The 21,826-nt window shown below is 49.7% G+C and overlaps 1 protein-coding gene across 9 annotated transcripts in view; it reads left to right on the forward strand.

Annotated features, from left to right (window-relative positions):
* DOCK9 (dedicator of cytokinesis 9) overlaps positions 1 to 21,826 on the forward strand; it is a 2,709,375-nt gene that overhangs the window by 2,046,566 nt on the left and 640,983 nt on the right. For all 9 annotated transcript variants that reach the window (XM_069639825.1, XM_069639823.1, XM_069639827.1 and 6 more), the window contains one exon: positions 14,181 to 14,296. In XM_069639825.1, the coding sequence (XP_069495926.1) occupies positions 14,181 to 14,296 (116 nt within the window). The remainder of the gene's footprint in view (positions 1 to 14,180; positions 14,297 to 21,826) is intronic.

Below are 21,826 nucleotides of genomic sequence, written 5' to 3' on the forward strand. Positions count from 1 at the left end.
CGTTCTATCAATTCCCCCCCAATTCCCCCCTCTCCCCGGGCTGGGTCTATAACTCCTAAGGTAGTGTAAGTCTGTGCGTATATTCTAATTTTAATGTGTCTACGGGTTCTTTACTTGATATTTTACTCCATTTTATTTGGGATCTCCTTTGTTGGGGGGCGCTCTTACATCTTCAGTTCAGTTTCTTTGGTCTTACTCTGAGACGTCCAACGTGTATTGCTGGGATTGAAGAGGGTGTCATTACTCTACTGTGGGGGCGCATAATTCAAACTAAGCTTGGGCAGTGTCTGCCCCATTCACTACCTCTGGTGCATATTTGTCCAGGAAATCTGCCCATAGGGTATCGCATTGAGTCGATTTACCATGCAAGGATGCCGTTATTTTCTCCATAGTGCACATATTCATTGCCACATTGACCCATTCTTTTTCGGAAGGGGCTGTGGGGGATTTCCATTTTATTGTTAGGAGCGCTCGAGTGGCAAGCAACAGATGCGGGGCCAGGCCCTGTACTTTCTCCATTCATACTCATCTTTTTCAAACCCAAAGAGAACTAGGTAAGCGTCTGCAAGTCTCTGGATACCATCTATGGCCCTGATCCATCCAAAGACTTTGTCCCAGTAAACCTTAATTTGTGGACATTCCCACCACATGTGCCAATAATCAGCAATTCTTCCATATTCACGCCAGCACAAGCGGCTAGTTGTTTGATACATTCTGGATAGCCTGCTTGGATCATATTGCCACCTGTGTAAGAGATTAACCGCATGCATTTTATATTGAAAGGATGTCGAGGTTTTGAATGTTGCGCGGCACATCTTGTCCCATGTGTCTTCATCTATGTCTGTCCCCAGGTCCCTCTCCCATTTTACCCTGAGATGTTTTGTATTCCCTTTTGCCTCCTCTATTAATGTTTTGTACATGATGGAAATTAGGCCCTTCATGGTTGTTCTGGAATCGAGTAGTTTCTCAAAGGAGGTGAGTTCTCTACTCAATTTCTCCTTCCAATCCTGTTTGGTCAAAACTCCTTTTATCTGCAAATAGTGGAATGTGGACAATACTCCTATTCCTAGCACTTCTGTTAGTTCCGGCAGTGTTATGAAGGATTCGCTCCACACCAGCTGACCCACCCTCTCCAACCCCACCTCGTACCAAGTCTGGAATCTCTCAACGATCGGGATATGATTATTTATGCCCGGGGACCATAAGTGGCTTAGGGGTGACGGCCATGTGGTGATCTTTTTCGTCTCTGCGCCCTCTTCCCATATGTCCCAGATAGTTGCCAGGATTGGATGCGTCTTTGATTTAGTCCGTATTCTCTTTCTTGGGGCCCACAACCACTCTGAGACCGTTGCCGGATGGAAGTAATGGTTATCCATTGTGGTTCACTCTGGTTTCATAAATGGGGGATAAGTACTCGTAACTGGGCTGCCTTATAATATTGTTTGAGGTCCGGGAGGCCTACCCCACCCTTTTCCTTGGATAGTGTCAAAGTGTTATTGCTATCCTTGCCTTTTTCCCTTGCCACAGGAATTGTAGGATTGCCCTCTTAACCTCTAGAAAGTAGCTCTCTGGAATGTGAATCGGTAGCATTTGAAAGGGGTATAGGAATCTGGGGAGACAGAGCATTTTTATCGCGTTAAGGTGTCCCATCCAGGATATTGTTAATTTGTTCCATCTAGAGAGGTCCGCGTGGAAGTTTTCAAGGAGTTTAGGGAAGTTGGCTTTGTATAGGGTTTCTATGCTCTTTGTAATTTATATCCCTAGATATTTCAACTCATTGTGCTCGATGCATAAACCAAGAGGGGAATATTTGATTTCATTTTCCTCCACGGACTCTTTCAGAGGGAACAGAATTGATTTAGCTCGGTTGATCTTAACCGGAAATACGCCTATATTCTTCGAGGAGGAATATGGCTCTGGGGACGGACGTCTCCGGGTGGGTCATATGTAGGAGTATGTCGTCAGCATAAAGTGCCACTTTGTACTCTGCCTGGCCTAGGTGGATTCCCTCTATCTGTGTGTCTCTTCTCATCTTTTGTGCGAGTGGTTCAAGTGAGAGGGCAAACAGAATAGCTGACAGTGGGCATCCCTTCCTGGTACCTCGCTTTAGTTCGACCCCCCTCCTGGAATATTCTCAGTTGACGGATACCGACGCTCTAGGTGTTGTACATACTGCCTGGATTCCCCTACGTAACCTGGATCCTATGCCATTCTTGCACAGGAGGTACATTAGAAAGTCCCAGTTGACCCTGTCAAAAGCTTTTTCTGCATTGATGGAGAGCAAGGTTGGATCTCCTACCATGTTTGCAGAGGCATGTATTAGGTGTAATGTCTTGCGCATACCCAAGCCAACTTCTCCCCTAAAGCCTGCCAGTGTATCACTTCCTTTCTCCAAGAAAGGGCCTTGAAAGTCTTTTCTGAAGTTGCCGCCGCCGCCCCTAGCCTCCTCACCTGCGGTGTCCCTCAGGGATCCTGTATCGCACCCACACTCTACAACCTCTTTACTAGGCCCCTGTTTAGCATCCTGGACTCCCTTGGTATCTCATATACCAACTATGCGGACGATACGCAGGTACTCATCCCACTCATGGGTGACTACCTAGCAGACACCAACACCCTCACCTCTATCTACTCTACCATCCAATCCTGGATGGATGAGAACTGGCTCTGCCTCAATGGCGATGGATAGATAGGTCAATGCTATCGCTGCATCCTCAGCCTACTATTCCAAAGTCCTCAACGCAGCCAGGCCCTTCTTGGCCCGTCAAAGTTGCCTCGCGATTGCCAGGGCAAACATTGTGTCAAGACTAGACTACTGTAATGCCCTTCTCGTGGGGACATCCAACAAAAACCTGGCCAAACTCCAGCTAGCCCAAAATAATGCACTAAGGGCAGCCACCGGCACCGCAAGAAGAAACCATATCTCCGAAATCAGAAGGCAAGTACACTGGCTCCCTGTCAAAGAGAGAATTGTCTTTAAAACTCTTGCTCTCACCCACAAATGCCTTCACGAACTTGCCCCCCCCACCTGACTAACAGAATTACCAGGCACACCGCCACGAGACCTCTCAGATCCATTTATGCCAACTCAATTGTTACGCCTACTACACGTAAAGTGCGCGCTGGTGGCTCCAGCTTCCCCACCCAAGCAGCCACGCACTGGAACGCTTTGCCACCTCACCTAAGACTCATTGAGTCCCACCTAGCCTTTCGTGAGGCTATCAAAACTAGACTTGGTCTAAATTGAATGTGTATCATCCACTGTATATTTGCCTGCCAATCTGTAACTAAGAGCCCTCCTGGCACCTGTCTGTAATCTTAAATCTGCATATCCTCTGTAACAGCGCCTCAATGCCTTTTGGGCTGCAAGTGCGCTTAACAAATGCAAATAAATAAAATAAAATAGTGTCGGCTCCTTGCCGGCCTAGTATGAAGCCTACTTGATCGGGGTGGACGAGATGGGGCATATGTGATTCAATTCTGGCAGCAAGGACTCTTGTGTAGATTTTTGCGTCTACATTTAACAAAGATATGGGGCGATACGATCCACATTTTTTGGGGTCCTTTCCTTCCTTCGGGATCACTGTGATAAGGTCCCTAATAAAGGAGTCAGGTGGTTTGCCTGTTTCCAGGATTTCGTTAAATAGCTCGACCAAGAAAGGGGTAAGTTGGGCACTAAAGGACTTGTAAAAACCTGCCGTATATCCATCCTGTCCTGCGGATTTACCTAGGGTCAATCTTTTTATCGCGTTTTGTATTTCTTCCCCCGTTATGGGGGTTTCCAGGCAGGCTGACTCCGCGGAGGTTATTTTGGGCATTCCTATATTGTTTAAATATGACTCAATGTCGTGCGATTTCGGGACTGTCACTGGGGTGTATAACGCTTCATAGAAGTCTGCGAATGGTTCAGGGATAGTAGTTTTGCTAACATCCGTGTCGGGCCCCCCGTCCACTATCTCTTGGACTCTGCGTTCTGCTTGTTGTTCCCTCAATGTGGCCGCTAATATTGCGTCTGCTTTATCCCCTTTCTCATAGAACCTTTGTTTTAATAGCAGGAGTTTGCAGGTGATTTGATCGCGCTCTAGGAGGCGGAGCTCTTCTCTTTTCTTCCTTGCCTCATCTATCCTACCCTGGTCTGGGGGGGTCCCCCCTCTTTTGCTTCTTTATCAAGCCGGTGGATTTCCTCTCTAATTCTGTTTTCAATCAATGTTCTCTCTTTTTTCCGAGCGCCCTCTCTTATAAGGATAATTCTCCAAGTTGCTTTCCCCGCATCCCAATCTCCTTGCTTGGAGACCTCACCTGTGTTATTAATTCTAAAATATTCGGTAATTTCGGTTTCCAACTCCGTCTGAAAGACAGGGTCTTTCCACAGAGTTTCGTTACACCTCCATTTTCCATTTTTGCGCGGTAAATGCTCCCATTGGACGTCGATGGTGACCATATCATTGGGGTAATTTCTGAGTGTGTTGAGTGATTGTGAACTTCTTTGGTGAGGTAAATGTAGTCAATGCTAGTAAAGGTATTGTGTGGGGCTGAAAAGAACGTATAGGCTTTCTCATTAGGGTGCATTTGTCTCCATACATCACTCATTCCATACAGATCCATCATTTCGGCAAAACTAGTGTTTGCCTGTCTGGTAGTGTCTTGTGGTGTGGGGTTCACAGTTTTGCGGTCTAGTGTGGGGTCGGCCCATATATTGAAATCCCCTCCCAAGATGATATGGCCAGAGGTTTTTAACATGATTTTGGGGATTGTTTTGGTGAGAAATCTCATCTGGTTCACGTTGGGGGCGTAAATTGTGGCAATTGTAATAGGCACGTTTCCAATGGTTCCCGTCACTAGTAAAGCGTGAACCCTCCAAGTCTGACAAAGTATTGGCAATATTGAAATCCATTCCTTTCCTAATGAGAATTCCCACTCCCCCCTTCCTCAATGGCCCTGAGCCCCACAATTCTATTCCACTTCGTGTTCCCAGAATGGGCCGCTCATCACCTTTCATGTACTTGGTCTCCTGTAAGAGGAGGATGTCAATTTTAGTGCGACGAAATTCTCTATAGACCAGTGATCTCTTGGTTGGTGAGTTAAGACCCTTGACATTGAGCGCCCCCACCCTTATGGAGCCCCTGCTTTTGGATTCAGCGGCAGCCATCGTTATGTAGTCTGAGATTATGCACATCATTCATTTGTGTACGCCGACTTGTTCTAATTTCAAGTAGCCACGTGACATTCTTGTTCATTCGGTATTTTGCACTAGTCCATTCTTCAGATTTCCCCTTAGCCTGTGTTCTCCTCCCTGTCGCCTTCGCCCCTCCCTCCATGTGGTGGCGTGCGGCCGGTTTCAGTTTACGAGGCTGTCCCGGTATCGAACCACTAGTGGGGACTGTTACCTCACAGTCCCTGTACAAAAAATAATAGAACAAATTACTAATTGAGCCCCTGTATTTCCCTCTTTGGAGTTCCAGTTCGATCATCAGTCATTGAAATCTTACCTCAGACAATGTACATGCTCATCATTATCAAGCAACATGTATGTCAAATATTCCATGATTATTGAAATTTAGTTGCCGCCATCTGTTGATAAGTTGCCTCTACGATGTTTCCTCGAACCTTTCACCTTTTTACGCCTTGGGACTCGGGTATGCCATGCCCTCCCCTCTCTTGCAGGTTCCTGTCAATCTTCTCCATGGTCCTGTGTTCCAAGCAAATCCGATATGCACGTTTTAATGTCTTTTACTCCTACGTCCGGTCCCCTTTCCTCCATTCTTATGGGACATCTCTCCGTCCTGTGGGACGGGACCGGAGCACTTTGTAAATAGCATCCACATTTTTTTCAAAAATGTGTCCCTCTCTTTCCTGTGCGGGGCCCGGCACACGGCTGTAAACCCGCCCACCTTGGCTCTTCCCCGCACATCGCCCATCAGTCCTTTTCTCCGCACGATCGGGGCTGGACGCTCTTGCATCCTCGGAAGATTTTCTTCCCTTTTTTTTTTCCCCTCTCTGGCTCTCGCTAGCGTTCGTTTACTAGTCTGTCTATCTCTTTTAAACTAGATTTTCCAGACTGTTCATCGTGTCACCGTCGCTTCGCGAGGGCAGATCCCCATCCTCTTTGTTTAGAGTGTTTGGGTCCGGAACACCGTTGGGACTCCTGTTTTTACTGTGACTCCCTTTCGGTCCGGGCACTTCGACGTCAGTTGGGGCGGTGGGAGGTGGTGTTCGGACGGACTCCTCCTTCTCATTTTCAGGCGTTCATCAACAAGCAGAAAAAACGCCTGGTAAGTTCTTTAATTTTCAGAGAACCCCGGCCGGGGGATACATTCCCGGGTTCCTCTCGAGCTGGGAGGGGCGTTGATCGCTCTGTTACCGGGGTTCGCCCTGAGGTACCTGTCGGGCCTAATAATTCTACCGGAGTTTTCTCCGAGGGTCTCCGTAAGGGGCCTGTGATCACCGGAGTACACTCAGAGGCCCCTCCTGTGGGGGCTGTGTGTAGACAGAGTTCTACAGAGTCGTGGGGTACCGGAGCTTGCTCTGAGGCTGCTCTTTCGGCTTCCCTCAAAAACAAAACCGGGGCACGCCCCGAGGTCTTGGCTGGGCTTGAGGCACGGATGTTCGAGGCCCGTGCCGATAAGGCTTCTACCGGGCATATGTCCGAGGTCCCTCGTACAGAGGCTAAGGATACCAACAGTTCTGAGGGGCCGGGCAAGGGCCTGTCGGTGACAGAGCACCGTTCCCGCTCTTGTGGTGACCCTAGATCTGTTGAGGGGGCAAAGAAGAAAGTTTCTTCTTTTACCGGCAGTGCCGAGGCTCTTCCTTCGAAGGCTTTGTTGGCGGTTGGTATGTCGCAGAAACATTCCAGGCCTCATACTACCGGCTCGGCCGAGGTTCCTTACCTTAAGGCTAAAATTAAGACCCCTGATCCATCGACGGGGACCCCTGCCTCACTTCCTCACGTGCCGCAGTTCCCCTCAGATGAGGACAAAATGGCGGCCGTTCCCCCCACGACCACGGCGGCCATTTTAGGTACTACTCCTACAACTACGCCATCGGCCCCTGGTGTAGGGTTCGGTCCTTCGGGTGAACCTAAGGTCCCTTGTGCGCATCCTTACCGGCCGGTTTATGATTGGAACGCCCGGATGCCTCTTCCGCACAATGTTTCGTTGCCCCCGGGTGCGGATCCCTCGATTTATGTGGATACGTCTGCGGAGGGGCCGGTGTGGCACCCTTCCCCGTTACGTCCCTGGATTTGTCCACCTCATGAGAGGCCTCCTCATGTTCCGAAACAATCGGTAAATTTCAAGCGCTTATGCGCACCGACCCCATGAGGGAATATTTCAAGGGGCTTTTCAAGGAGATATGTCCACCCGCGCCTCCGGCTCCACCCGTTCCGACGGTGGTTCCTCCGGCGCCTTGCTTGCCCATGATGCCTCCACCTGCGCTTCCGCCTGTGCCACCATTGTCCCCAGTGGACAAGGCAGTGCCTGACACGGCTCAGCAGGATCCGGACCTGTCAGATGACCCTCAAGGCGATCAGGACAACGAGGACCTGCCCCGCTCTACCAGAGCTTTCCATTACCGGGTACTGGACATGATGAGCTTCTTAGATGTTCCGGTGCCCGAGGCACCTGCTCCGCAGGAGGGCGTGCTTTCTGGGGCATTCGCCTTGTCTCCTTTGGAGGGTACCGGCCTGTTCTTGCAGAAGGACGTTCTGGCCGAGGTCCGAAGAGTTTGGGAAAAGCCACACTCGGGACTTTTTGTAAATAAAAAGATTGACACGAGGTACAGGCTACATTCCTCGGAAGAAGTGGCGTTGTCAAATTGTCCGCCTCCCTCCTCCACAGTGGTGGCTGCGGCCACGTTGCAATCCAGACCTGCAGCTTCCTCCTCCGCGACGATGACTCAGGTCTTGGGAAAGGAGGACAAGCTCCTGGACTCCCTAGGGAGGAAAATCTTTGCCAATTCGGCCTTGCAGCTCAGGCAGGCCAATGCAGAATTGATTTTGGCGGGAGCTAACCTGCGGATGTGGAGAGGTCTGTTGGAGTTTGAGAAGCACATTCCGGTCGAGAAGCTGGAGGATTTCAGAGGAGGCCTTTCCGATGCCAGGGTCTTGGCCCAGGATCTCCTGGAGGCTGCAGCTCATCACGTAGACACCTCGGCTCGGGGTCTGATGCTAGGGGTTGATAACTTGCGGCAAGCATGGCTACATGCCACTAAGTTCTCGAAGGAGGTGCAAGACAAGGTTCTGGACCTTCCATTTGATGGTAAGGCGCTTTTTCACTCTTCTACTGATGTAGAGCTCACCAAAACCAAAGACAGCACTCGGACGGCCAAATCATTGTCTGTTCTGGTTAAAGCTCCCTTCAAGGCTCAAAGGCTGTTGTCGCAAGGTCGACCTTCCTCTGGTTTTAGGTACTTCCTCGACCGCAAAAATCGCAGAGTGGATATTCCTGTGGGGAATAACCGCCGTAGACAACAGCTTACGCTGAATTTCTCCCGCTCCTCAGCCTCCTCATCAGGTTCAGGTGGCACTGCCACCGATAAACCTTCCAAATGAGGGTTTTCCGCGCTCGCACGAGACCCCGGTGGGACGATGCATTGCGTCTCATTGGGAGGCGTGGCAGACCATCACAGAAGACAGATGGGTCTTGTCAGTCGCTCAAGCGGGCTTCCGCTTACCTTTACCCCCTACCCTACCCCTCAACCCTCCTTTTCAGCTGTTGGGCTCACCCTCCCTCAAGGCCAAGGTTCAGAAACTTCTGCACCTCAGAGCTGTGGAACCCGTTCCCCTTGGGGAGCGAGGGGAGGGCTTCTACTCCCGGCTGTTTACGGTGCCCAAACCCAACCAGGCTGGCCTGCGCACCATCCTAGACCTTTCCCAGTTCAATATTTCCCTACCCCAAGAGAAATTCAAGATGATCACGCCCGGCCAGATTCGTTCCTCGTTGCAGGCGGGCGATAGGCTCAGCGTGGTGGATCTTCAGGATGCGTACATGCATATCCTGATCTGGAACCCACACAGGAGATACCTCCGTTTCTCTTTGGGAGAGTAGCACTTCCAGTTTTGGGTGCTTCCTTTTGGCCTCAGTTCGGTGCCGCGTGTCTTCACGAAGATGATGTCGGTGATTGCGGCCTATCTTTGTCTCCAGAGTATCCATGTGTATCCCTATTTGGACGACTGGCTCCTACGCAGCCCTTGCCCGTTGGCAGCAGCGGGCAACCTCCAGTCTCTCCTTCAGCTCCTGTTCCATCTTGGGCTGTCGGTGAACTGGTGGAAATCCTCCATGACGGTCTCGCAGGACCTGACTTTCCTGGGTTTTCGTTGGAACACGATAGACTGCCGAGTGTATCTGACCGGGGACAGAATGGTGGATCTGTTGGCCACGTGTCAGATGTTTACACAGTCGGAGAGCATGTCGGCCTGGTGGTTCCAGAGGCTTCTGGGCCTCATGGCCTCGTGTGTACTGGCTCTTCCTCTTGCTCGTCTCAAAATGAGACGGACCCAGATGGCTCTTCGGAGTTCCTGGCGTCAGGCTGTGGACCCGGATTTCAAACGGATAATGATTCCGGATTCCATGAGAGTGGACCTGGATTGGTGGTCTTCTCTCAGCAACCTGTCAGTGGGCGTGGGGTTCCAGGACCCAGCCCCCATGGTGATGATCACGACAGACTCCTCCCTTTTCGGGTGGGGTGCGACGTTAGATCTTCTTCAGGTCTCGGACCTCTGGTCACCTCAGGACAAGCTCCTGCACATAAATCAATTGGAGCTTCTGGCGATTTTTCTGGCGCTCAAGGCGTTCAGACCTCTCATTGTCAACAAAGTGGTCCGCATAAGAACAGACAATGCGGTGTCAATGTACTACATAAACAAGAAAGGGGGAACGAAGTCTCCCCCTCTCGTGGATCTGTCCATCCAGATTTGGGAGCGGGCCGTGCTTCATGGGGTCTGGCTGCTTGCAGTGCACATCCCGGGTCGGCTGAATGTCACCGCGGATGCCCTCAGCCGACGGACTGTGGTCAGCTACGAGTGGGAGTTGTAGGCGGAGATCCTCTCATGGATTTTCTCGCGTTGGGGCACACCGGAGGTGGACCTCTTTGCCACGGCAGTAAACAAGAAGCTTCCTCAGTACGCCTCCAGAGGGGGGCTGGGAACCTCCTCTCTTGGGGACGCACTCGAGATCCCATGGCACAACATGAGAGCTTACGCCTTCCCGCCTCTTCCTCTGGTTCATCGAGCAATTTGGAAGTTGAAGAGTTCTGTCAACTGTTCTCTTCTACTGATAGCTCTGTGGTGGCCGGCCAGTTTTTGGTTCTCAGAACTTAAACACCTGTCGGTGTGTCCGCCGATCAGGTTACCAGTAACTCCCGATCTTCTTCACCAAGGGTTAACAGCAGATGTGGCACCCCTCCCCACAATCACTCAACTTGGCGGCATGGTGCCTGAGTTCACAGCCCTAGAGCCTTTGGGTTTGTCTGCGGATAACATGTGCATTATCCAGGCAGCCAGGAAACCCTCGACCAGATCCCAATACAAGAGTAAACGGCTCAGGTTCTGTCATTGGTGTTTGGAGAAAGAATCGGACCCGAGGGTGGCGACGATTGACACAGTGCTGTCCTTTGTCTCCTCCCTAGCAGAGTCAGGGGTTCATGTCTTGTCCTTCAGATCTTATCTCTCGGCGATTTCTGCCTACCTCTCTACAGACCGGTGTTCTTATTCGTTAACTAACCCGGTGGTGAAGAGACATTTTGCTGGTTTGACACGCCTCTACCCTCCGGTTCGTAGTCTGCACCCGCCTTGGGACCTAAATGTAGTCCTGACGGCGCTGTGCCATAAACCTTTTGAGCCAATGGCTACGGTTGACCTCAAGTACGTGTCCTGGAAAGTTTCCTTTCTGGTAGCCGTTACGTCAGCGAGGAGAGTGATTAGCTCCAGGCATTGTCGGTGGAGCATTCTTTCTTGGTCTTTCACAATGACAAGGTAGTCCTTCGGACGGACCCAGCTTTCCTAGCAAAGGTAGTGACCGAATTCCATCTGAATCAGTCGATTTCCCTTCCAGTTTTTTTTTTCGAACCCTGCCTCAGAGGCGGAAAGGGTTCTACACAGCCTGGATGTCAGAAGAGCTCTTACGTTTTATCTGGACAGGACTGCCGAGCTTCGGAGCTCTTCCCAAATATTTGTGACCTTCGGTAAACCCCAGGGCAGGCTGGCGTCTAAGGCATCCATTTCCAGATGGATTGCTGCCTGTATCACGGAATCTTTCACCGTCCAAAAGCTGAAACCTCCTAAAGGTATCCATGCACATCAGGTGCGAGGCAAGGCAGCCGCGGTTGCTTTTCAGAAGTATGTTCCCTGGGAGTCCATTGCTAGAGCAGCTACTTGGGCCTCCCCATTTGCTTTCTCTAATCATTACTGCCTCGATATGAGCTCTAGAGCTGACGCTCAGTTCGGCCAGGCTGTGCTGAAGAACCTATTTCAGTAAGGGGTATTTCCATCCACCCATAGTTCCTGTAAGGAGTGCTTGGGAATCTCCCATAAGTACGGAGGAAATGGGACGGGACGTAGGAGTATTACCAGGTTACTCACCATAGTGACCACCTTACTCCTAGTCCATAGTCCCCTTTCCTCCATACGCCCCCCCGCCGTCCCCTCTAATAAGGTTCCTCTGTTATTGCTAATGGGTCTTTGACCCTGCGATAGAAAAGGACTGATGGGCGATGCGCGGGGCGGAGCCAAGGTGGGCGGGGTTACGGCCGCGTGCCGGGCCCTGCGCAGTAAAGAGAGCAGGGACACATTTTTGAAAAAAATGTGGATGCTTTTTACAAAGTGCTCGGCCCCGTCCCACAGGACACAGAGATGTCCCATATGTATGGAGGAAAGGGGACTATGGACTAGGAGTAAGGTGGTCACTACATTAGTGACCTGGTAATTCTGAGTTCAGTCTGAACCTCGTGCCTTCGTGTTCAAAGGAGAGGGACAAGGGGTATCCCCATCTGTATCGGGTATCTCGTTCTTTCAGCCACTTTGTGAGGAGTCTACACATTTTCCTGAGAGCTAAGGTCAGGGAGGAGAGATCCTGATATATTGTTATTGGTGCCTCCACTCCTCGCTTTCTCAAGGACTCTGGTCTTATCTTGGTAGCGGTGGACCCGCGCAAGTACTGACCTCGGGCCCCCAGGCGGGCCACCTGCTCTATGGATGCGCCCCGTTTTGGGCTCATCAATGTCGTCATCTGTTACGAGAAGTTTGATTTGAAAACGTTGTTTTGAGGTCTGCCTCCGTCTCCCCCTCCTGCTCTGGGATTCCAAAAATGCGAAGGTTGTTCCTTCTCTTCCGATTTTCCAAATCGTCCATCTTAAGCTTGACCTCCTCTTCTCTCTCCTCCAGACTCGTTATTCTGTGAGCCAGTTGCGTCTCTAAAGTGTCTATTGAGGCTTGGTTGTTTTCCACTCCTTCGATCCTGTCTTCTATTTTATCCAGCCGTTGCGTGAGTTTGTCAATTTTGCTGCCAATACTGGCACTCATATTTTTATTTCAGTCGGTAGTGCCGCTGTGTCCCCTTTAGTGGCGGCAGTTTCGGCACACAGAGTCGGTGTGGATGCCATCTTGGGGTCAGTGGAGTGGGAAGCAGTCGGGTTATAAGCGTAGGTGGCTAGCTTCTGTTGGGCATTCATACACCTAGTTCAAGGCGCCCAATGCCGTCTTTCAAGTTTTGGGTTGAGGTGGCATGACCACCAGGAGAGTATGTGAGAAGGCACACGCCCCAGGTGTGGGGGCCCAACCCTCAGTCCTGGTGAAGTATCCCGTATTGTTGTTTTTCCGGTGGAGCCTCCAGAATCTCATTAGGTAGCGGTCTGTCTGGGGGAGCGCTTCGATAGGGGACCCACTTTTATTTCAAGACTCCTCTGTGTCTTCATCAGGGCATTGGGGGTGGATGATTCAGTTTGTTGCCCATTTTGTTTCGGGACCGGATCATGCCAGGAGTCCTCGGGGTACGCGTTGGCTCCTCACGCTGATCCCCCCATTCCGGTCCCGCTCACCCCGCGAGAGAGGGGTCTCTTTCGCTCCGTGTAAGCGGCCGCGGGGGCGCAGTCACTCGGCCCTCGCGACCGCTCTGGTAGTATTGTTCTCGCCTGGGGTCGAATGCCGATTCTCGCAATGGGCCTGGTTGGATGTGGCTGACTCTCCGCGCGGAGCGCCGGGTGTGTTTGAGCGACGCCGCTATGGGATGCGATTCGAGGCTGAGAGGGCCGGGGCCGCGTAGTATTTCAGTCCGGGGGTGGATTCAACTCACCATGTAAAGGTGCCGTGCTATGTTTGATGTTGGTTGCTTGTGATCGCCTTTCCAAATCGGTCCTGCTGCTTCCGATCGATGCTCCCTCTCCAGGACATTTCTCAGCTTCCCTCCAGGCTGTTCCTATCTCTGTACAGGTTTCCAGTCGCCTCCGTTGTCTTCTGGAGTTCACGTGCGTTGCGCAGTTAAGCCGGCGATCAGGAACTTCAATGTTTCTCCGCGAATACTTGCACGATTTTCACCGGATTTTTTTTATGTCATGCTAGACAACCTCTCCTACAGCATTCCGTCGAGCGTACTTAAGGGGAGGGTCTCAAGTGGGGGTCTCAAGTGGGGGCTCAATCCACTTTTCTGGGACCTCGGGACAGAGCTCACACGAAGAAGTTGTTAATCTGTGCGCCCCCTGGTGACCAACCCAGGAGAATATTTCTAAGATGAGAAATACGTAGGCCAAAATACTAATCCATCAGAAAGAACATTACTGAAGTAAGAATTTGTTAATTACTCGCTTGACGTTTAGTGCTTATCGACGCACAGAAACGGACATTGAGAAAGCCATTGTTGCATGAACTCTGTGGCAGACATATGACCTGTTTGGGGTTTAGCTATAAGGAAGCACCATAGGCTAAGCAGGATAACACTAACATTCCCATTTTTAAGCCATAGGGGCAGACATCCATTTTAATATCGAAAAGCCTGCATTTAAAAAACCCTGTATATTTATTTTAAGAAAGCAAGCCTTTCAGAGTTTTATTTATTTTGGTGACTCCACGTTTATAAAATGAGTTATTTCTGATTTTGCAAAATACCTTTCTTTGGCTGTTTACATTTAATTTGTTGGCACTTAAAGAACGTTTGGAGCTTGTCTAGTAATTCTTCCTTTAATCATTTCTTTAGGCTATGGCCATTCGGATGCTGATGTCCTTCACCAGTCTTTGCTAGAAGCCAACATTGCCACTGAAGTATGCCTTACCATTCTGGACACGTTATCCTTATTTACAATGGCATTTAAGGTTTGTATTTGGCAGGCTACATGCTTGTTTTTCTGCTTCATAGTTTATGTGGCCACAAAGACTGAATAACGTGTAATGCTGGTAGTTGGACTTGACCAAATCTATTACAGCAATATACTTACTTTCAGTTATCACCTTATTGGGTTTGGCTGTTCTGTTAACATCAATAGCTATTTGTCTGTTTGATTTAATATCAAAGCCAAAAATAATGTAGAATAGCATTGGGCACAGGTTTTGTCAGTTAACACTCTGAGAGGAAGAACATGTTCAACATATGCAATTCATCAAATGTCCAGCAGCTACCTCTTAACTCATAGGCTTATCTTGCTGAATGACATGTACTTTAACATTTTTGGCCTTTCAGAAATAAAGTGAGAAAGAAAGCCCAGCATATAGACACAACAACAGGATTTGCGTCCTGTGACAAAGTCCTATTTTGTTGGCTAGAGAATGGGACTGTGGAGACCATGAGGGGCAGGGTACTACGACCTGCTACCTGAAGTAGGCCCCAGAGGATGTATATTAAGGATTCCCCGTTCACTGCAGTACATTGTTAGTCTTTTATGTGTGTGCCCCCTCAGTCGTCTAGGGAAGCCCATTGACTACTAGTGTGGACAATGACTCAAAGGCCTACTTTAATGAGGGAATTCCCGGTAGTGTAACAAAGGGTGTCCTGCTCTATTGTTTTCAACATGCGTCAATCTTGCAAGGTTTTAGTCTAGTGTTTGTGGTACTTTAATTCCAATTATCTTCCTGGGATAACTCATGGTGTTAACATATTTGAAGGAGTACACAACAATTTGTGGTGCTTAATAAGGCCTTTTTAAGCAATTTTGTGGCCTGATTCTATTTCTTTTTTTACTTTTTTTCTTTCAGTTTCTTTGTTTCTCAATGTAATTATTGGGCATCTCGGTAGATGCTTCTGGTACTTTCTCATACATAGTACGATTGATAAGACAACATATAGACATCAACATACAGTAAAAAACATTTGAGTAGTAGATTTGTGAAAAAACAGTGCAAATAAATCTGAAAATCATACCAAATTCTGATGCAGTTAATCATTTGAACAGTTCATTGTTCGTTTTTGTCAAAAGCATGTCTTGACCAATACTTAGTCTATGTCACTATAGATAGTATAGAACTTGGTTGGATGGTGAGGAGTTTTAGTTAGTCCTGGACCATGAACGATTCGGCTGATGGTATGAGTGCCTTCGACTGGGTCTTCAGATTGGTGTGCTATGTGGTTTGAGGAGACATACGTTCATATGTGTCACCCACAGGTTCTCATGACGAGTGTGCAGATTTTATATATAAAAACATTTCGAATGGATTTTTTCCTACCATGTATTCCTTATCTCAGCTGCTTCAGAATTATTTTTTCAGGCGGGGGCGCTGCACGTCGATGCCTGTCGACTCGATTTCCCTTGGAGGCCTCCGTCTCAATGTCGACGTCACCAATGGTATATATATATATAGAGCGCACGGAGCGCCCACTAGCTTCAGTTTCATTTTCGGCGCTAACGCTTCAGATGCGGTACGCTTCGATCGTTTGTGAAGAGAAATATTTCAGAATCTTCGAGAAATCTTCGAAAGAATGGCGTCGTCATTGCGTCTTCCACTCCGTAGTCGAGTTTCAAAAATTGCTGTGACTTGCGGTTCGAAGATGCCAGTTACGGACCCCCACAGAATATGCTTGTGGTGTCTGGGATTCGCTCATCCTTCATCGGAGTGTGAGGACTGCCTGTCCATGATGTCGAAAGCCCTGAGAGAGTGCAGAGGAAAACTTGCGGCAGGTTGACCCATAAATCCACTTTGACACTGTCGAAAAGATAAACTTCAGACGAGTCGAAATATTTCTCCTCGCCGCAAGAAAAATAAACGATTGCCAAGTGCTTCCCACCACTCGTCATCGTCTAACATTCAAAGAAACAGCGCCATAGGTCGCCATCTTTGACGTCTTAGAGTTCCTCTCCTGAACGGGTCGTATGCCTGACTAAAACTGCCTCACCAGCTGAATGGGAAGAGTTTAGGCTTAAAATAATGAAGGTGTTCAAGAATGCGGCCTTGACCCCCCTAGAGTACACTCAAAAGCCAAACTTTGGTCGACAGGCCTGATCAGCATAAAAGCCGTGTGCCTTTGGGCCCGACAGGCAAAACTCCTCGAGAGCGGTCTAAGGATCCCTCGAGTCGAGGAAAAGTCCCTTTGAGGACTGAGTCATCGACGCCATTGGTGCCAAAGACTCATGAAAGGTCATTGAGGCATTGAGCTACGAGCTCCTCGATGCCACAGGCATCGAAGCCATTGACACAGCCATCGAAGCCGTCAACAGTTTTGACAATTTCGGCTCCTTTGTCGACAAATATTTTGACCCCATCGGGTACTATGGAGAAAACATATACCCCTTTGCCTAGGGCTAACTTTTTCACGTCTCTTTCCTCCATTTATGAGGATGCAGAGCCATCATCAGAGGAGTCTAGGCCCTTTGTCCTCTAATATGGTACGCCATCAGTCCCTGAAGCCCTAACCTCTGAAGAGTCCAGAATGAAGGATCTCCAGGAATGCCTGTATGATGCCAGTGGTTTGGACTCCTCACCAGAGGTAGAGTTTGGCAGATCAGATCCATCTGATCATGCAGAGGTTACCTACAGGCAGTTGATGTCAAGGGTAGTTCAATATATTGGATGGGTTAGACCAAGTCCAGTCTTTGAACAAGATGATTTGAGTGACATTTTGGACAGGATACCTCAGGAAGACCCAATTGTGCCATTCCATGCAGCTTTGCAAAAGCGTGTAGCTACCAATTGGCAGGCGCCTGAACTCAATCCGGCTGCCAACAAGAAGCTGACCTCTAAATACCGTGTGTCAAGCGCTGATCCCTATTATTTATCAAAATACCCAACAGCAGAGAGTCTGATGGTACAAGCTGCTACCTCAACCACTAAACAAAATGCCTACCCTACTATCCCTCCTGATAAGGATGATAATCGCTAAGACGCCCTAGCCAGTTTTTTGGGCTGGAAGTACGGCCCTGACGTCGGCTAATGCCACGTGCATGTTGGCAAGGTTCACCCCCACCCTTTGGGAGTGTATAGCCATGGCGACTGACCATATTCCTGAAGGGGAAGAACGAGAAAGGTTTTTAAACATGGTCAAGGATGGAAAGGACGCTATGTGTGAATCTCTTCAGACTGGTCTCGACTCTGCTGACAGTATCAGCAGACCTATGATGGCTAGTACAGTTATGCGAAGGTTTGCCTGGTTGAGAAAGTCAGCATTTGCTCCCGATGTACAATCCATACTGCTCAACATGCCCTTTCAATGCACTAATTTGTTCGGTAACAAGGCGGATGAAAGTTTGGAGAAACTGCAAACTTCAAAGGCAGTAGCCAAATCCCTTGGTGCTGCGATTAGACAACCTCTGAATCGCCCCACAGGTACGCTCTGGAGTTGTAGGTCCTTTCGTCACTACTCCATATTTGGAAGAGGCAGAGGACAATCAGTTTAAAGAGGCCAAGGAAGATTCCCCTGTGGTGGATGAGGAAGAGGTACCAAGACCCTCTTAGTAGTGGCTACTTTGCCATCAGCCACTGTGTCAATTGCTCCAAAACCTCTCTGAGGTCTTAGTTCACAAGACTGCAGTGGGAGGCAGACTGTTACAGTATCTGATAGAATGGCAGGCTATTACTTCAGATGCATGGGCATTGGAAACAGTTGCCCAGGGTTACTGCCTTCCCTTTCTAAAAAAGCCTCAGAGTCATCCACCGGTGAACAGCTCTTACAAAGTTCCAGATCCGCTCCTTATGCAGGAAATATTAACCCTACTTAAGAAAGGTGCTATTGAACCAGTAACTGTAGCAGAGAGGAATAAGGGTTGGTACTCACCGTACTTTCTAATGCCAAAAAAGGACAGAGGATTAAGACCCATCTTGGACTTAAGAGACTTGAACAAGTTCCTCAGGATGGACAAGTTCAAGATGGGGTTACCTTTTCTCAGATCCTTCAGGTCCTCCAGATTCAGGATTGGATGGTTGTGATGCTGGAAATGCATCGGAGGGACAGGGCCTCCGTATCCTTGTCCTTCACTGCTTTTTATGGTGTGTTCTGTCGTGTTTTCTGCGCAGGAGTTCATGTGAGACTCCTGGCGGTGCAGCTCTCTCTTTTGGTTTGGTGAACGGACCCGTGGGATACCCTTATGGCACCCATGGGTGGGGGGTACAACCCTGTGCCCCTAGTGTATGTTTATGGGCACCTGTGGGTGGCCCGCAGAGCAGGGTATGGGCTGGTGGCAGCTCAATGCTGAATTTGACAGGTGCGCGGAGTATCCTCCATTTTGGTTTACCCCGGCGGAGCCATTGGGATCAGTTGATTCCTGATGGAAAACAAGATGGCTCCTGTGGCCTCTTGCTTTCTATTACCTATTGCCTTGTTTTCCCAAAGTCCTGGGAAGCCCTGACTCTGTCCCTTCCCCCTGATTGGCTGTTGGGTGGAAGTGCCATATATGGTGTTGTTGTGAAGGCCCGGCCAGACTAGCTGGAGCCTTCCCAGTGACTGTATGTTGTGGGTACCTCCTGTGGGTGGGACCTGGGTGAATGGAGTGTGTGACCAATATGCATTCTGTGTTGTGGTTGTCTGGTTTCTGGCCTGAGAGACAAAGACTGGGACATCCCTGCCCGAAACTGGCTTGAATGCAGTGTGTAGTACTGAATGGCTGGGTACTTGTCCCAATACACATAACTTGTTGTGAGTGTCTGGAGGGAAGTGAATGGCCTGAATGCACCGTGTGCCTTATTGGCTGCCTGCCTGCATGTATGCCCTTAGTCGTGATTGGATGCTTGAGTGTGACCCAGCGGAATGAATGGGAGATCAACAGTATATCTGGGGACCTCTCACTGCTAGGAATCGTGTTCAGAAGCTGAAGTCCACTACGACGAGTAACTGGAGTAACTGAAGCTTGACCTTGAAGCCCTGCTGGACGAGAAGAAGTGCTGTTGCTCTCCTTCACAATCTGAAAGCTGCTGTGTCTCCAAAGACTGACCCAGAGAGGACCTGGTAAGGCGCCCTCTTCCCGAGCTACGAGGGACCATCGTGCACCAGCTGATCTTTGCCAAAGCTCCCTGGTAAACAGACCTCCGACAGGCTGCTGACCCGAGACGGGGACTGCAGCGGAATCTCAATGAGAAGCACCCGGACTGTTGTCTGTCATTGTCGACGACCGCCGTCGCCGACCGGAGCCACCGTGCTCCCGTTTGCCTAAGAACTTCATTTGATCATCGGACGCTCTCGTCTGCATCGTCGCCTGCTGGAGAAGGCCCGACCGTTGAGGAGCATCCGCCGGTGGGTTTCCCGCCACCTAAAAGACCACAGACGCCGACGACTCGACGCCCTTGCTGGGCCACAGTTCTTCATCCTCTCTTTGCGGTCCAGAACTATCGTCACCGTGGTGCCCCGCACACCTCTTCCTTGCAGGACGCCAACGCTCCATTGTCGACGAGCACCGCTAGGAACGAAGCTGCCACTTCACCGCCGTAGTTCAACCTGTTCTCCGTCGGACGTTCGACGACCCGTGACTCCTGCCTTAAAAGGAGGGCACTCGAGAAGGGCCGTTGATTCCCCGACACCGAACGCCGAGTTTCACAACGCCTCTCGACGATCCGTGGCTCCTGCTTTAAAGGGAGTCACTCAAGAAGGATCGGTCGACGCATCTTCGGAGAACTCTACTCCACCATGTGCATTGGGGGGGTAAAACCTTAATAGGAGGAAATAAGACTATTGAACAATATATGGACTGGGCTTGTGCTATATATCTTTATTTACAGGTTGCCCAGGTGGGGGGGATGTCCACGCAGAACTGTGCCTAAGGGTTGGGGTCAGAAATCTGCCTATTGTTTCAACCATCTTGAGTTCCTTCCTATCTCTATTGCTGGTTTCCTCGTTATTGATCTGTGTGACATTTTAACCGTACAGTTGATGCACTTTAATGAGATTTGATAACATTGGTGGTACCACTTTAGAATTGTATATATTTATCATTGTTGATTTCCGAGTACAAAGTGCGTTATTGTGATCGTGTACATACCTTTGAATATTAATTATATAAAGACTGTGTTTTCAGTAATAGTGTGTGGACATTCCTTTGTGGGGGTTTGGGGACTACACTGTACTTAAGAACCAGCCTGCATCACCTCCTGAGAAGCTAGGCCTTGATTGCTCGACTACGTTACCAATAATAGAGAATCTTGGCTGGGGTCCTCTGTGCCTCTCCTCTACCATATAGAGAGCGGAAGTACAGACACCCCCTACCAGTCTTTACAATGGTATCATTGGACCTTCAAGATGCTTACTTTCATGTGCCGATCCATCACAAGCGCAGACAGTACCTGAGGTTCACTGTTGGTGGTTCTCATTATCAGTTTCAGGTTCTGCCATTTGGGCTGACCTCCGCCCGAGGGTTTTCACCAAGTTAATGGCGGTTGTGGCAGCGAGTCTCCGGAGAGGGGCAATTCACATTTGCCCCTACCTGGACGATTGGCTGATCAGGGCCAGTTCCCCAGAACATGCCCTCGAATATCTCAGCTCCACCTGTCACCCCCTTCACAGACTGGGCTTCTCCCTCAACTTCAAGAAGTCTCACATGATACCATCTCAAAGGCTCCAGTTCATTGGAGCTGTCCTAGATGCATCCCTGGGAAATGCCTCGCCACCAGAGATGAGGGCGCAAGACATTCTGCAGATGGTCACCAAATTCCAGAGTGCCCAGCTTCTTCTGGCCTTCGATTTTCTGAGGTTGCTCAGCCTCATGGCATCCTGCATTTTTCTGGTGCCAGAGGCTCGCCTGAGAATGAGATCTCTACAATGGGCTCTCAGGGCTCGGTGGTCCCGATTCTCAGGAAGGATGTCAGACCTCCTGCAGATTCCGAGCACAGTCTCACAAGACCTTCAGTGGTGGGCCTGCCAGGAGAACATTTTGAAAGGAGAACCTTTTTGGCAACCATGGCTGGAGATAACAGTAGTGACGGACGCCTCACTCACAGGGTGGGGAGCTCACGACCAACGATTTGACAATCCACGGTCGTTGGTCTCCTTCGGAGTCCAAACTACACATCAACCTTTTGGAGCTGAGGGCAATCAGACTGAAGGACTTTCTGCCATCCGTACGGGCGAAGAATGTCCTAATAATGACGGACAACACAGTGGCCATGTGCTACCTCAACAAAAGAGGAGACACAGGGTCACTATCACTGTGCAGAGAGGCAATGCAGCTCTGGTACTGGGCAATCCAAGAATGGATCTCACTATCAGCAGTTCACCTAGCCGGAGTGGAGAATATGGCAGCGGACGCTCTGAGCCGGCACAGCACAGTCTCCCACGAGTGGGAGCTAGCTCAGGAAGTCTTTCAAGAGATCTTTGCCCTTTGGGGAACCACTCAAGTGGATCTGTTTGCGACCAGTGTCAACCGGAAGTGCGAACTGTTCTGCTCTAGGGAATTTCCCCCAAGAGAAGCTCTAGGTGACGCGTTTGTGGTGGCC

The sequence above is a fragment of the Ambystoma mexicanum genome, chromosome 7q, assembly GCF_040938575.1.
Source record: "Ambystoma mexicanum isolate Mex_15411 chromosome 7q, UKY_AmexF1_1, whole genome shotgun sequence".
Classification (NCBI taxonomy): Eukaryota; Metazoa; Chordata; class Amphibia; order Caudata; family Ambystomatidae; genus Ambystoma; species Ambystoma mexicanum.